The sequence below is a fragment of the Berghia stephanieae genome, chromosome 6, assembly GCF_034508935.2.
Source record: "Berghia stephanieae isolate SIO BIC M18660-M18661 chromosome 6, UCSD_Bste_1.3, whole genome shotgun sequence".
In the NCBI taxonomy this organism is placed as follows: Eukaryota; Metazoa; Mollusca; class Gastropoda; order Nudibranchia; family Aeolidiidae; genus Berghia; species Berghia stephanieae.
The window spans coordinates 6,254,303-6,268,762 of record NC_088365.1 but is presented as its reverse complement, the minus strand read 5'-3'; the positions used below and the strand labels follow the sequence as shown (position 1 = coordinate 6,268,762).

General features: G+C 34.2%; 1 protein-coding gene across 1 annotated transcript; it reads left to right on the top strand.

Moving 5' to 3' along the window:
- The first annotated feature begins 123 nt into the window (after positions 1-123).
- LOC144974391 (uncharacterized) lies at positions 124-14,059 on the top strand. Its single transcript, XM_078917230.1, has 6 exons — positions 124-270; positions 1,768-1,888; positions 3,730-3,834; positions 6,506-6,572; positions 7,721-7,873; positions 9,558-14,059. Exons 2-6 carry the CDS (start codon positions 1,804-1,806, stop codon positions 9,715-9,717), a joined length of 570 nt encoding a protein of 189 aa, XP_078773356.1. The 5' UTR covers positions 124-270; positions 1,768-1,803; the 3' UTR covers positions 9,718-14,059.
- Positions 14,060-14,460: the final 401 nt, after the last annotated feature.

Sequence of the window (14,460 nt, the reverse complement as noted above, 5' to 3'; positions counted from 1 at the left end):
GAGAAGTTAATTGTCATTATCAATTACATTAAAAAGGACATTGATGAGAGAGACTTTTTTAATATAGATTCGAAATCAAGTCATCTAAACAAAGAATAGAGTAATGAATATTTCTGCAGAAAATTGATTGCATTAAAAAAATAAAATTTAGTACCGAAAAGTGTTACAGTCAGCCCATTGGTAATTTTTAGTCATTACTCACCCATAACTTAAATTTCTTCTCTAGTTTTCGTTTGTAATACGTCTACATTCATTTCATCAAAGAGCAAGGTAAACATATGGCTGAGTGTAGTAGATAGATAATCCATCGCATGGAGAAATCAAAAGAATGATTACCAACTTTTTACCAATTATTTTTCGACAAATCTTCACTTTCACTTTCGTTTTTCGGGGGAAAAAAGTGATGATCATGATGGTATTATCCCCCTCATATTATTGAGACAAACCTCAAGACTTTTCCCACTGTAAATTGATTTCATTATCACAAAAAAGTCCTCTCTCAATACATCAAAGGTGAAAATAATCTGATGTGGACCAAGGATCTCCATCTCGCTCTCCACTCCACCCTTTGCCATCTCTTCTACTTCTACTTCTCTGTCTCTACACGTCTACCACCTCTCCTCTCCCGCTCACACTCACACTCTGACCACACCCACTCTCTCTCTCTCTCTCTCTCTCTCTCTCTCTCTCTCTCTCTCTCCTGTCTTAAACTTAAAATTTATTTTTGTTGTATTGCACACCGGTTCCTGTTCCTCATAAAAAAAACCCCCAAAAAACAACTATAATAACCCCCAAAAAACAGAAAAAAAATCTCTTTAGATTTAGGTCTCCCTGATTTCTTATTTGTTCATACTCATACAGTACAGTGTCTTCTCTCTAATCTGGAATTCCGGATCCATTATTCATTATTCTGTCAGGTTACCTTGGGACATATTTTTTTCGTAGTGTTTTTATGCACCTCCGTTGACGGTGTATCTTAACGGATCGTTTTTATACACCTCCGTCACGCATGCGCATTCCACCCAATTTCATTAGCGATATTGTGTTTCTTCATTTGGACATGGAGAAAGTTATATTGTGACATCTGTAGGATGTCTTTGTTAATAAATTTATATAAAAATATTAATAATTTAAAAAATCGAAATATAAAACCAGAAAATAGAAGTTGCATTGAAGGTAAAATAATGTTTTAGAAAGACCTTATTAAATGTGATGAACAGTCAGGTGGCTCCGTAGCGCAGTGGACAAGCTGTCAGACTCTAGCCTTGAAAGTACCGGGTTGGATTCCCAATGTTGACCTTTTTTTTTTTTTGATTTACTTTGTTTTTGTTTGCTTTTTTTTTCTTTCTTTTTTTTTTTTCAAAAACTTTTTATCATGTTTTTAAAAAACTTCGCTTTTAATTTTCTAAAATCATTTATTTATTTGAGATCAGTTTTTGTGTGCCATGTTTCTTTTTACTTTTGATTTTTTAAAAATTATTGTTATTATTCTTTAATTTATTATCATTGTACATCGGTAATCACTAAGCAGCGTGCTAAACTACAATCTAAAACTATTTAAACCTCATGGACGTATGCAGCAACAACTTTACCATCACCGCCAACAGAGGTGCATAAAAACTGTGCGTTTTTGTACACCTCCAACGGAGGTGTATAAAAACGCCACCTATTTTTTTTCGTCTTTGTACACTTACTTTTCTCAGGTGTTCCAACTGAATAGATGTAACTATATATATAATAATATATTTCTGAATTTTCTATTCACAGCATTATCATTCTGTCAGCGCAGATAAGAGGTTCATAATGGATATCGACTACAGTTCCCTGAGTGACCAAGAACTCTCTCAGATGTTGAAGGACTATGGTGTGGATGTGGGACCAATCAACAGTAAATCAAATGTTTCAGATTTATCTCAATTATAATTATATATATATATATATATATATATATATATATATATATATATATATATATATATATATATATTACATATTAGATATGTTACATTTTATATATGTTACATTTTATATTTTTCACATCCCTTTTTCTTTACATACATATTGAAAGCTGAACAAAAACATATTAATTCTGTCGAGTCATAAGTTTTATGATGCAGGGAGTTAAAATTGAAGTAGAATTAGAATGCTTCTTTCTTGAATAAGAATTGATCTTTTGCATAGTTCTGTCTATCAGATCAAAATGCGTAATTCCTGTAGAATCACTGTCACTGTAGGTCTGGGTGATACAAAGCTGCTAGAATCTGTGGACTGTAAAAAGTAATAAACAAAAATGAATATACAGCTTCAAAAAAGAACAAAATACCAAACATGGAATGTTTCGGGCTCAAAACCCTTCAGCCACCAATAAAGACGTAAATACATAGACGACAGTACACACAAAACTTGGATTCAACCAATCCTTTTCAACATACATAATATTCAGATACCCTACCCTTTGGTGCGCCGGATACCCAATAGTCTTGTCACTACTATTATTCGAAGTGACTATTTCTCGCAAGGGTCGGGAATATAAGCGACCTATATTTCTCCGAAAGGTTTCCGTCATCTAAATTTTTTGGTTATTTACAAGTATGATGAATCTGTATGTTCATATTTTGGATTTTCTTTTGCTGATGGTTGGGCGCTCTGTTTTATATTTCCACCTTTCTGTTACACTTCGATCCTCCCATTTGTACTGTCCTCTCCTGCACTGACTCCAGTTCTTGTACACAGGAGTGTGCGCATTTTTTACCTGTGTTAGGACTGGTTTTCTTATTTAGGTCTACTTCTGTTCTCTCTTCTATAGCGTGAAGGGCATAGCCCTGGAGCAAAGTCGATGCGCGTTTTTGATGCAGTGTTTGCATTCGCAATAGTGAGACACCCCCCCCCCCCAATAACTCAGATAAAATTTGTTGTTGTGAAGAATAAATGCCTAAAAACCGCTAGCTGGACGATTCATTCTCCTCTATTGAGCATTTACTTTCGCATTGACATTGTGTCCATAAGCGCTGCGAGCCAGAGACATAAAATAGCCAGCACATGAATCCGACTAGCCACCATTAATAATAATAATAATAATAATAATAATAATAATAATAATAATAATAATAATGTACTTTATTTATCCAAAACTGGAAATTCTTTTACAGATGTGTCATACATAAAAATGTATAAATATAAAGTTAAGAACCCATTGCGACATTATATATCAATTTTGCAAAGTGAAATATGTTATCCCTATGAGCCCTAGTTTGAATTAATATGTATATTATATGCATGTGCATGCATTTGCATATTGATTATTATTGTTGTTATTATTATTATTATTATTATTATTATTATTATTATTATTATTGTTATTGTATTATTACTATTTGTATTTGTTTTATATTTATACTACTATTCCATGGTCACCATCTGTTAATCCGCTTCTTGGGTGAGAAAGTTTCTGAGGTCTTAGCCAAATTTTGTATAAAATATATATTTCAAGACTGTAGTTTGTACACTTCTAAGCTTCTTATGAATAAGTTTTTAGCTGACTAAAAAACCTATCAAGCTTTTGATTCTCTTTATCTCTGTAATCATGATCGTTTTTTTTTGTTGTTTTTTTTTTGTTTTTTTTTATATTTGAACTGTTAGTATATTTTTTTGGTGTTTAACTTTGAAAAATGAGTTTTTATGCGATGCAGACACTATTAGAGTCATCTTTTTTTCTTTTTCTTATTCCAGTGTCAACGAGGAAAACCTATGAGAGAAAACTTCACAAATTGAAGACGGGAACAACAATGGCATTCACCACCAAATATGAACCAGCAACTAATGACGAGGATGATGGTAGGAAGTGGTGGTTGTAGTTTTGTAGAAACACATGTGGTTGTTGTAGTTGCAGACCTGCCTACTATTACAAAAAGTTCCTAGAATTACGAAATTTTGACTCTAATTTCATCTCGGAAGTCATTAAACTTATTGAAAATGAACGTTGATGCCAGACGACATAATTTTAATTATTTTGACTTGACGAGTTATTTAATCTTTGTGAGGGTAAATTGTTGATTTTTAAGTTAACTATATACAGCGACAGGTCTGTAGTTGCAGTGGTAGTTACATCAAGTAGGGCATACAGGAGTCTTACTTGTATTTTATCCTAGAGCATGAAGCTTAGGGGTTCTATCGGTGGAGAGACCAATTTTTTGAGAAAATAGCTATATTCCTCTGTGAGTTATTCATGCGATGGTTGGCTTTTTATTTTGGTATACATGTGCACATATTATTTTTATATTACTATATTTTATGGGGGGGGCCAAGTTAAGGCAATAATGGTAATAATAATATTTTATTGCATCCCAAAAAGGAAATTTTTTTTCAGACGTGTTATAACTTACACAATAAGATAAAAATACAATGGAAATAGGATGTATATATAAAAAAGGAGCAGCTCCATAACCAGAACTGCGCTTTATAATATGAATAATTTCAACACTGTAAAATAGATAAAAGATAAAACTGTCACTATAAATTGAAAATTGAAAAGATTGCAAAACAAATAAATTGATAAATTAATATTTACATTTTTTGAAAGTAAAAATGCGAAATAATTATATAAAATGATTATTGCTTGTTGTTATAAAGCCTAATACTGGACGGCAGAAAAGATTTTCAGTGTCTCTCTGTTTTCGTTGAAATAGAGAAAGGGCGACCACTTCTTTCTGACATAATAACTGATAGTCTTAGTGGATGCACTGTGATCTGCAAGGTCCTGGTTCAAGCCCGCTTCAGGCACTTTTTTTCTTTAGGCAAGATTATTAACCCCCAATTAGCTCACTTTGGACAACATGGGTGTTTACTGTTGACATCATAAATCCTGTTTGATGTATTCTATACCAGGATGTAATGGTGCCGTTGCAAAGTGGCATAATTGATAATTATATTACTAGTATTTGTGTAAGAGCTGTAGCAACAATACTCGCTTCCTTACATTCCTTCAAATGATTTGCTCAATCTGATTAAAAGTTAAACACAGATATTTTAGTTTTTAATTTATTAGTGTCATTATAAGGTCCTAATTTCTAATTTCTAATCTGAGGTGGAGTTTTCCTTCACAAAAGTTACATGCATGGATAGTGTGGAAGGGGAAAAGCTCGCAGATTCTACATCAATCTGAAGATAATTTTCTGCACAATTCAAGTTAATGCCTTTAATTAATGCGTGTTTCATACTTTCCTAGTTAATACATGATTTCAGATTCACCACTTTAAAAGCAGCAATTTAAAAAAAAAAAGAATATATGAAAAACAAAAAGATGACAATTTGATACATAGTGTTTTACGACTTTTGGTATTTTCTTTGAAATGTTCCACTGTTTTTACAGTGTCAAACATTTTTCTATGAAAAGCATTCAGGTGGCTTCACGGGGTAAATCGGATCGATGAAAAAATCACCATCATGTCTTGTGTCAAAGGTAGGGATTGGAAAAAAATAGAAAATCAATTCACAACTCTCTCTCTCTCTCTCTCTCTCTCTCTCTCTCTCTCTCTCTCTCTCTCTCTCTCTCTCTCTCTCTCTCTCTCTCTCTCTCTCTCTCTCTCTCTCTCTCTCTCTTTCTCTCTCTCTCTCTCTCTGCCTCTCTCCCTTTCTCATATTTATATCCCAACTACTCTTCTATCTTCATGTTTTGTTTTTAGAAGTCATTTTGTCATAAGAAAGATAAAATATTACTCAATAAGCAATGGTGGTTTTTTAATTTGCTATTTTCCTTTTCTTTGGACAGACTATGATTTGCAAGTTGTTAGATATTCTTGAGTCTAATTTATAAACTGCGTAACCACCAGGTTGTAGGTATTGTAGTGTCTGCTTTGTAAAGTAAAAACAAATACTTGCCTTTGTGCTAAAAAATTATCATCTCTTCGATGTAGATAACGGTATGATTAATATTGTGAGCTTTTAAAATTATTTTCGGGAAAGGACGATTCATTAAGTATTTACAAAAGAAGTTTATTATATAATGTTACAAATCTATCATATTGTATATGTATTTTTGCATTTCGGCTTGAGTTTGCCAGATGGGCAGATACTTGGGTGCTTTAATTGTAGTTCTAGAACTTTTTACTATCCCATTTTCTTCCTTTTTACTGGCGCTGGTATGACCTTAATGTGTTGCAAGCGACGTAAAACCCTTAAAAACAAACAAACAATGACTGTTTAACCTGAGACTTCCTAGAACAACTGGATGCAAGGTCTGATATTTCTCCTGAGACTCCATTACAATTTGTCCATCTATAGCAGATTTCCAATTCCTTCATGTGAATTACAAGACCAGTAATTTTAGGTGTGATGTAAAACAAATCTCTGTGATTTTTTTTCTATGTAAGTTAATTCATTTTCCCAATTAGAGTTGTTTTTGGATTAGATTGAATTAGAAAAATGCTCTTCAAATCTATTTTCGTCCAAATGATATTTTATTAGGCGACATCTTTGTTTAATTTAGTCCCTTCTTCAACTCCTCCAGAAGTCCAGTTCAAGCCCCAAGCAGCTGAACCCCAACAGACTTATCAGCCACCGCCTTCCAATGTGATGTAAGTCTTTCATTATCATTTTCCATAAAATGGTGTTAAAAAATTGTCAGATCCATAATAAACAAAATTATTGAAAGTGAATAACTAGGAAATCTATGAAGATAGCAATGATTACTATCTAAGATTGTACCAGGGTTATTAAGTCATATTAAATTAATTTTTTGTTTGTTAAAATTTTTTTTTTAATTAATTTATTTATTTATGTATTGTTTTATTTATTTATTTAGTTAGTTTTTTTGTTTTTTTAAAATTCAATATCCTTTTGGCAATGTCTATTGTTGTATGTATATGATGAAGATAAACCCGAACTGGCAAAATGACGACAAACATTGGATATCTTTCATTCCTGAGGTTAAAATAAAAAAGAACTATATGAAGCAACACACTTGCTGGAACATCAAAAGCCAAACCTTTATCCGAAAAAACACTCAGATATCTATTTGGATTGTCGTATTTGATCATGGTAACAATAATAGTTAATAGTGATAATAAATATATTTATGATGGCAATTATCACAATGATAATGATACTGTATCAAGTAACCACTTTTTTAGACTTTAATGGTGTATTCACCATGTACCAGGCTACCCTTAAAACAGACAACTGAAGAAGGGCTAATATCAGAAAATATATAATAATATTTTTTTTTAATGGGTATGATTGAAAAGAGCATCAATTCGGATTTATTTTGCAAAACATACATGAGCTATAACTGTAGATTTAAGAGCAGATGTTGTAAAAAACTTGAATTTTGAAAGGGGTCAGCTTAATTTCATCCCTTAATATTCTTCTTACTGACTCATAAGGAATGTTAAGATCAAGAGCCTTTTTTTTTTTGGAATGTATTTTTTTTGGGTCTTGTTCACTGATTGGTTAACCATCTCAATCAGTAGGTACAATAGTTTATATAATTTTTAATACTCCCTGTGACGCAGATGTTCATTTCTCTTCATTTAATTTGTATTGAAAGTATATTATTACTTCAACGAAGCGGGTTATTTACCAGTGAATTATATACCTTTTCATTCTAGTGTTTGTTCTTTTCAAACTATGAAATTGTAATGATTTTTTTCAGATGCCCCTTGCTAATATATATCTCTATGTACCTTAGTTCCTAAATCTCATAATTTTGTATTTGATGACCCAGACATAGGACACCAGAGCCGACTTATACCAGACAAAGGAGAGACCCCGGTGATATCTACTCTCCTCATATTGATAGTCGACCTTCCCTTAACTCAGCCAGAAAAACTACACGTTCTTACGACCCCATGGTAGATAGACCCGTACCAAAACCAAGGTAAGTTCTGGTTTTTATTGAGGATAATGATCCGCAAAAATTCTGGAATGTTTTGTAATTTCTCAGAAAATTTTCCTCTGATTTCGTCATTTCAGAAACTCTCTGCTCATAAACATCAGGCCGTTTTGTGGATTCACGGAAAAATAAATGTCATCATGTCCTGTGTCATAATTTAACAGTACAACAGCCACCATCATATCATTGTTACATACCACCACCCCTACCATTCATTTTAATATTTTATACGTCATAATGAAATTGGTTTTGGAACTTAACTTGATTTGGAACAAGGGGTATTGGGATGATTATAGATCTCAATAGATTATATTTTGTTTGCAGAAATTCCTGTTTAAGCATTGAAATTATTCGGAATTGTTTCTGAAATTTACAGCATCAACTTGAAACATTGGGATGTGGGCATAAGTGAATCTGTGAATACGGGAGATGTGGCTACTATTACTACTACTACTACAACCATCACCACATCATCATCCCTACAACCACCACCACATCATCATCCCTACCACTACCATTACTACAACCACCATGTTATAATTACACTTTCAGTTTTTGAAATTCCTCCGAGTGGTGTCAGAAATTGCTGCGAGACAAATTTTGGATTGCATCATAGTAAATTTTAATGAAATTTGAATTTATAGGTTATTTTTGCATGGATGGTTCTTGATCTAAGCGCTGAAAAATGTCCTCCTTTTTAGTGACCAGTCATTCCCACCCCTGTATACTGCAATGGACTGCACCTCCTCTGATTTGAGGATAGAGAGACGGGACACTCTTGTTATTTCAGTAGACAAGAAATCAAAAAATCAAAGTGACAGTGAGATAGACTATATCATCATCAATACCACCACTACTACAACCACCACAACACCACTACTACCACTACTACAACCACCACCCCATTATCATTGCTACCACCCCGACATCATCACTCCAATGACTCCCACAACCACCACCAATTCATATTCATCACCAACACCACCACTGGTGCGACACTACCACATCATCACCACCACCACTGGTGCGACACTACCACATCATCACCACCACCACTGGTGCGACACTACCACATCATCACCACCACCACTGGTGCGACACTACCACATCACCAACACCACCACTGGTGCGACACTACCACATCATCACCACCGTTATCACTACTACAGCCATCATCGCATCATTATCACTATTAACCTCTACTGCAGCTACAAGATTATCATCACCACGACCAACATGAATACAGCAATCACTACCACCACTAATACAACCACTACCAGGTCATCTTCATTACCTTCCGTACAATGACCACCACCTTCATGTCAAAATGATCACTAACACCAACTGTTACTCAACAACCAATACTCTACAACAGGGTGTTCATCAAGGTCGTAAATTCGTAAATTTGATGTCTGGTTGTAAAGGTTGTAAATTTGCATCTTTGGTCATAAAATAGTTGAAGATTCAAAGAATTAACATTTTAAAAAGTTCATTGCGGAATTAAAACTGAGAAGATACAATTGCGAATGCAAAAAATGACAAGGCTTTATCTAGCGGCCGCCATTTTGAAAATCATTGGCACCAGTCAGACATGATACAAACTGACCATGATGATGTGCATTGGTTTGTGGTAATAATGACTTTTTTTTCATTACATCTCATTCTGTAGCGCTGGGACAGTGCAGACTCAGAGCAGTGGAGGATTGCCGTTGTGGGTCAAGTTGTCTGCATTGGCAGCTGTGGTGGTCTTGGTCTATCTCATCTATTGCAACATGGAGTCCAACGCAGACACCAACATACCCAGAATTCCTAGCAAGCTGGAGGTCTAGTGGAAATTGGAAATGTTTATGTTGTTATATCATATTGTTGACCGCTTTATATACCTATTTTTTTTTTTTTAAATATATATTAACTTAATAATATCAATGCTTGTGTTGGAAAACTTGATTTCAAATTCACACGGCACCCAATTCATTCTTGAAAAATCTTCTCAACCATGAAATTTTGTGAGATAATCATTACACTCTAGCAAGACCATCTGTACAGAGCTGTCACAGGCACTGAGCAATGAATCCCAATATTTACTTTTAAGAATTAGAAATTTGAGGATAAAATCCGGAATAACTCGAAAGTGCATTATTACTGTCGTTTTTGACTAATGTTTTCACTTTAAAATGCTTTTGAAAACTTTAGATTTGGTAAAATGCCTATTTATGAGTTTGCAATAACAATATTTTTCCAGAAAAGAAATCCAGGACCAAAAGGCCTATGGAGCTTGAGTTTAATAGCGGTAACTAATGTTTGTTATCCTTTGGATAGGAGGCCAGTCTACCACAAACTTCTTTCCACCAAGTCTTTGTGCGGCTATGTGGTCTTGTGGTATGACACTCGCTTTTGAATCAGAAGGTGCTGGGTTCGAGCCTTGCTCGGCGCATAGTTGAGTCTCGGCGCATAGTTGAGTCCTTGGAGAAGGCTCTTTACTCACATTCTCTCATCGTACTGAGGTGTGAAACGAGTACCTGGCCATTAACAGCATTGTCTCTGTCCAAAAAAATTGTAATATCGTCTAACAGGCGTCATGTCCCGTCCTACATGTTAAATGTTGCTGTTGGTCAGGACCCATTGTAAAGCACTTTGAGCATGTTTAGTGGATATTGCGCTATATAATAGCTCGATTTTAAAAAAATCTTTTTTTAAAAGTCTAACAAACCCAGCTTCTCAGAAGATGGATGGATCAGAGAAAAAAAACCCCAACACAACTCAACTGCATCCAATTCAATGTTTTACCAACTGAGCTTTCAGAACTCCAATTTTCTTTAAAAATTTTAGTAAACTTCCTAATCTCTGGAATAGCCAATTTTGATGCCCCATAAAATGTTTATATGTAGTGATTAAATCTTTCTGTTTTCATGTCCAAGGTAACTAACCAGGACTTTTTTTTTGTTTTGGATTAATGTACGGTTATGTGGATTAACAATTGGCCTATTCTTTCACTGTGCGTTATCAGAAATGAAATCGTTCCTTACACTTCAGCTGTAGGTTCCCAAAGTAATCGGAGAATTAACACAATGATGTGATTTTTGTTTTAAGAATTTTTGTTGTTGTTGCTGCCTAACTTTTTCTTTAAAAAATTGCAGATACATTGGATTTTCTTTCAAATTATAAGTTCTCCTGTCATTTATCAGGATAAAACTGCTGGCTTTACGGTTTCACCAAGACAGTTTTGTAACTGTGAATATTGTGGCTTCATTTGAAGCCTGAGTCTCATTGCTCTTTCTATTGTCAGTGTGAAAATGGATAGATGCGATGCCATGTTCAAGTTAAATTGAACTTTCCACCCGGTAAAGATTTAATGTGATTTTTACTACTGATGTTATAATGTTCTATAAGAGAAGTAACTGGTATTAAAAGTGAATTTTACTACAATGAGTTAAAATGAACTATTATGAACTAGATATTTGTTGAAAAGGTTACAAAATTAAAAATGATAAGTCAATGAATTGAATAAACAACAACAAAGTAATGTTGATCAATTTATATGATAATGATATTGCTATATTATGATTAATTTTTTCTGGTCAAGTTGGCGAGATATCATACAGAAATTCTATGTTTGTTCTTTTTGTTTGGGTTTATATAATGTGATCGTTCTTTATTCATTGTTATTATTATTATTATTATTATGATTATTATTATTATTATATTAATACAAGAAAGACCCCAATTACGTGATAGTCAAACACAAAGCACTTGATTACCCTATTGAATGCTAATCTAAATTATGATTCATTTGTATTTTGCTTAGAATTTTTTGGGAGCTTTGTTCTCATAAAAAAACAAAAGTAAGAGTGTGCTTCATGGACCTTTTCTGTTGCAATCATATTTTGTCAAAGAAAACATTTGACAGTTCCATTATTATGATAATTATCATTAACACTGATTTATTATCTTCTTCGTCTTCGTTCCCCTTCATGTTGTCTTCATGAGTATCTAGTTGGTGAAGCAACGCCGGTGTCTTCCTCAGCTCTGTCAGGGGAGCCCATACACATTGGTCTGCAGAGATATGCTACCAGGCTAAAAATCCTCTCTTGCCGTTGCATACTTTGGAGCATATGATGGGCGTCTTCTCATTTACCACAGTCACACATGCCTGTTCCTCCTATTTTGAAAATCTTGTGCTTGTGGTGTTTCAGGATTGCAGTCTGAAGACTGTTTTACTTATTGTGTCTTCTATCCCCCTATATCTGTTTTCCAACTTGCATTCTGTCTTTGTCTTAGAATGGGATTGCTTGGTTTTGTCCTGGCCCTGGTCGGGGTCCTGGCTGGGAGGGAAACAGTCAAATGCATAGTTATTGTATTGGAGATGATTTTTTTTCCTTGTAAATCATCTCTCTGTTATGTATTATTATATTTGTTATAATTTATAATGTCAGCATTTGAGTGTGTTCCTCTTAGTGGGGGCCGTGCTTGTGTCCGGATGAGACTTATTGGTGATCTCAAACGAAGTACATTGATGGTATGCTCTTGGAATCTACATCTGATCCCTATTTGTTCCCAGTTCCCCTTTGTCTTACTATTTCTTGGATGCTTTAATTGTAATTCTAGAACTTTTTACTATCCCATTTTCTTCCTTTTTACTGGCGCTGATATAACCTAAATGTGTTGCAAGCACCGTAAAACCCTTAAAAACATTTTAAAAGTTTGATCGGATCACTTTTATTGATGCTCGGATGTGTGTATGTACTGGTTGGCTTTTGCTTGGGACATGATGATTGACTTGATTTCACGAACTTCATAAAAGTTTTCATCCTCAGATCCCAGTTTGGCCATTGTATCTATTTCGTTTTCTCTGATGCCGCACTTACCAGGAATTCATTGAAATATTTATTATCACTTCTTTTGCCCTTTGATTCAGTTTCCTTAACTCTGCACTTACATGGTTCAGGTCTGTTTGCATTGGGTTGTTTAAAGTGTCTTACTTGTTTGGCATCTGAAAGGAAGACTATTTTGGCATTGATGGAGATGTTTGATTCTCTGATTATCTTTACTCCTTTGATTGCCAATGATATTATTATGAATGGTGTTCTCTTAGAGGCAATCTATTCTTTGGAAAAAGATTTGTTTTTTTTATTTGCTTGCCAAGTTTTCTATATCATGTTATATAAACTATTAGAAGAAAAAAAAGGATTGGAAATTGAAGTAATTTTGTTAAAGATAATGAAAATGCGTTTTATTTTTGGACTGAAACATTATATTTGGGATATGACAATGTATGCTGTATGTGGTTTAGAATCCATATGCACTAAAATAATTGTCTTTGGTGGAAATCCAAGCCTTTCCCATGGTGGGCTAGAGGACCATTGCTGTGTCTTCTGTTCCCCTATATCTGTTTTCCAAGTTGCTATAATATGTCTTTGTCTTGGAATGAGACATTCTGGCCCTCGCCAAAGTCCTTGACTGAGAGGAAAGCTGTCAAATGTATAATAATAGTTTTGGGAGATGATTATCTTTTCCTTGTAAATCATCTCTCTGTTATGTTCTGTAATATTTTTTTTTGTTATGAATGTCATGATTTGAATGTATTTCTCTTGGTGGGATCCTGTCTGGATGGGACTTTTAGGTGATCTCAATGTACATTGATAGTTTGCTCTTTGACCTCCCATGGTGGGCAGGAGGTTATGTCTTCTATCCCGTATATCAGTTTTCAGAGTTGCTTTCTGTCTTTGTCTTGGAATGGGATTGCTTGGTTTTGTCCTACGCCCTGGCCAGAGTCCTTGACTGGGAGGGAAACAGTCAAATGTATAGTTATAGTTTTGGGAGATATTTATTTTCCTTGTTAATCTGTTATGTACTGTTGCATTTTTAAAAAAAAAGATATATAGTTGATTGTAACATTTGAGTGTATTTCTCTTATTGGGAACTGTGCTTGTGTCTGGATAAGACTTTTGGGTGATCTCAGACAAAGTACGTTGTTGGTGTCATCTTGGAATCTACATCTGTTCCCCATTTGAACCCTTCTCCCTTATTTTTGTTAGATTGCTTGTTTTTTTTGTTTCAGCGGTCTCTCGTATAACCTCATTTGTGTTGGAAGAGACCTAAAGCAACAAACAAACAAAAAAAAACCCTTCCCCTTTGTCTTACTTTTTCTTGTGTGCTTTCAATTGTAAAACTTTCCCATTTTCTTCCTTTTTACTGGCGCTGAAATGACCTAAATGTGTAGCAAGCGCCGTAAAATCCTAAAGAACAAAACAAGACATCATATTTGTAATTTACTAGATCATGTTTACATATTGTAGCACTCGAATCAAAAGTGAACAACCATTTAAATTTATTTTTAAAATGAGTCGAAGAAAGATTATGTTGTTTCCTACGTGTTCTTGAGTCAGGTATTGTCTTCATCTATTTCCTGATGTCCAGATCTGGTATTGTTGCAGCAATCTTTTGTCATGGTACAGGTTCCTTTGTTGATATTGCCATTGTTACAGGAAATTTTCATTGTTTCTGAAACTCAAAATTTGTATGGTGCTTTTCTTATCTCATCTAATGAACAAATGTTTTAAATAAATTGTCAA

What these genes read in the sequence shown, in the direction of transcription:
- LOC144974391 (XM_078917230.1), top strand. Translation starts at nt 1,804, where the DNA reads ATGGATATCGACTACAGTTCCCTGAGTGACCAAGAACTCTCTCAGATG. An exon ending in GGATGTGGGACCAATCAACA is followed by an intron (nt 1,889 to 3,729) that starts GTAAATCAAATG and finishes TTCTTATTCCAG; the next exon opens with TGTCAACGAGGAAAACCTAT. An exon ending in AGACCCGTACCAAAACCAAG is followed by an intron (nt 7,874 to 9,557) that starts GTAAGTTCTGGT and finishes CTCATTCTGTAG; the next exon opens with CGCTGGGACAGTGCAGACTC.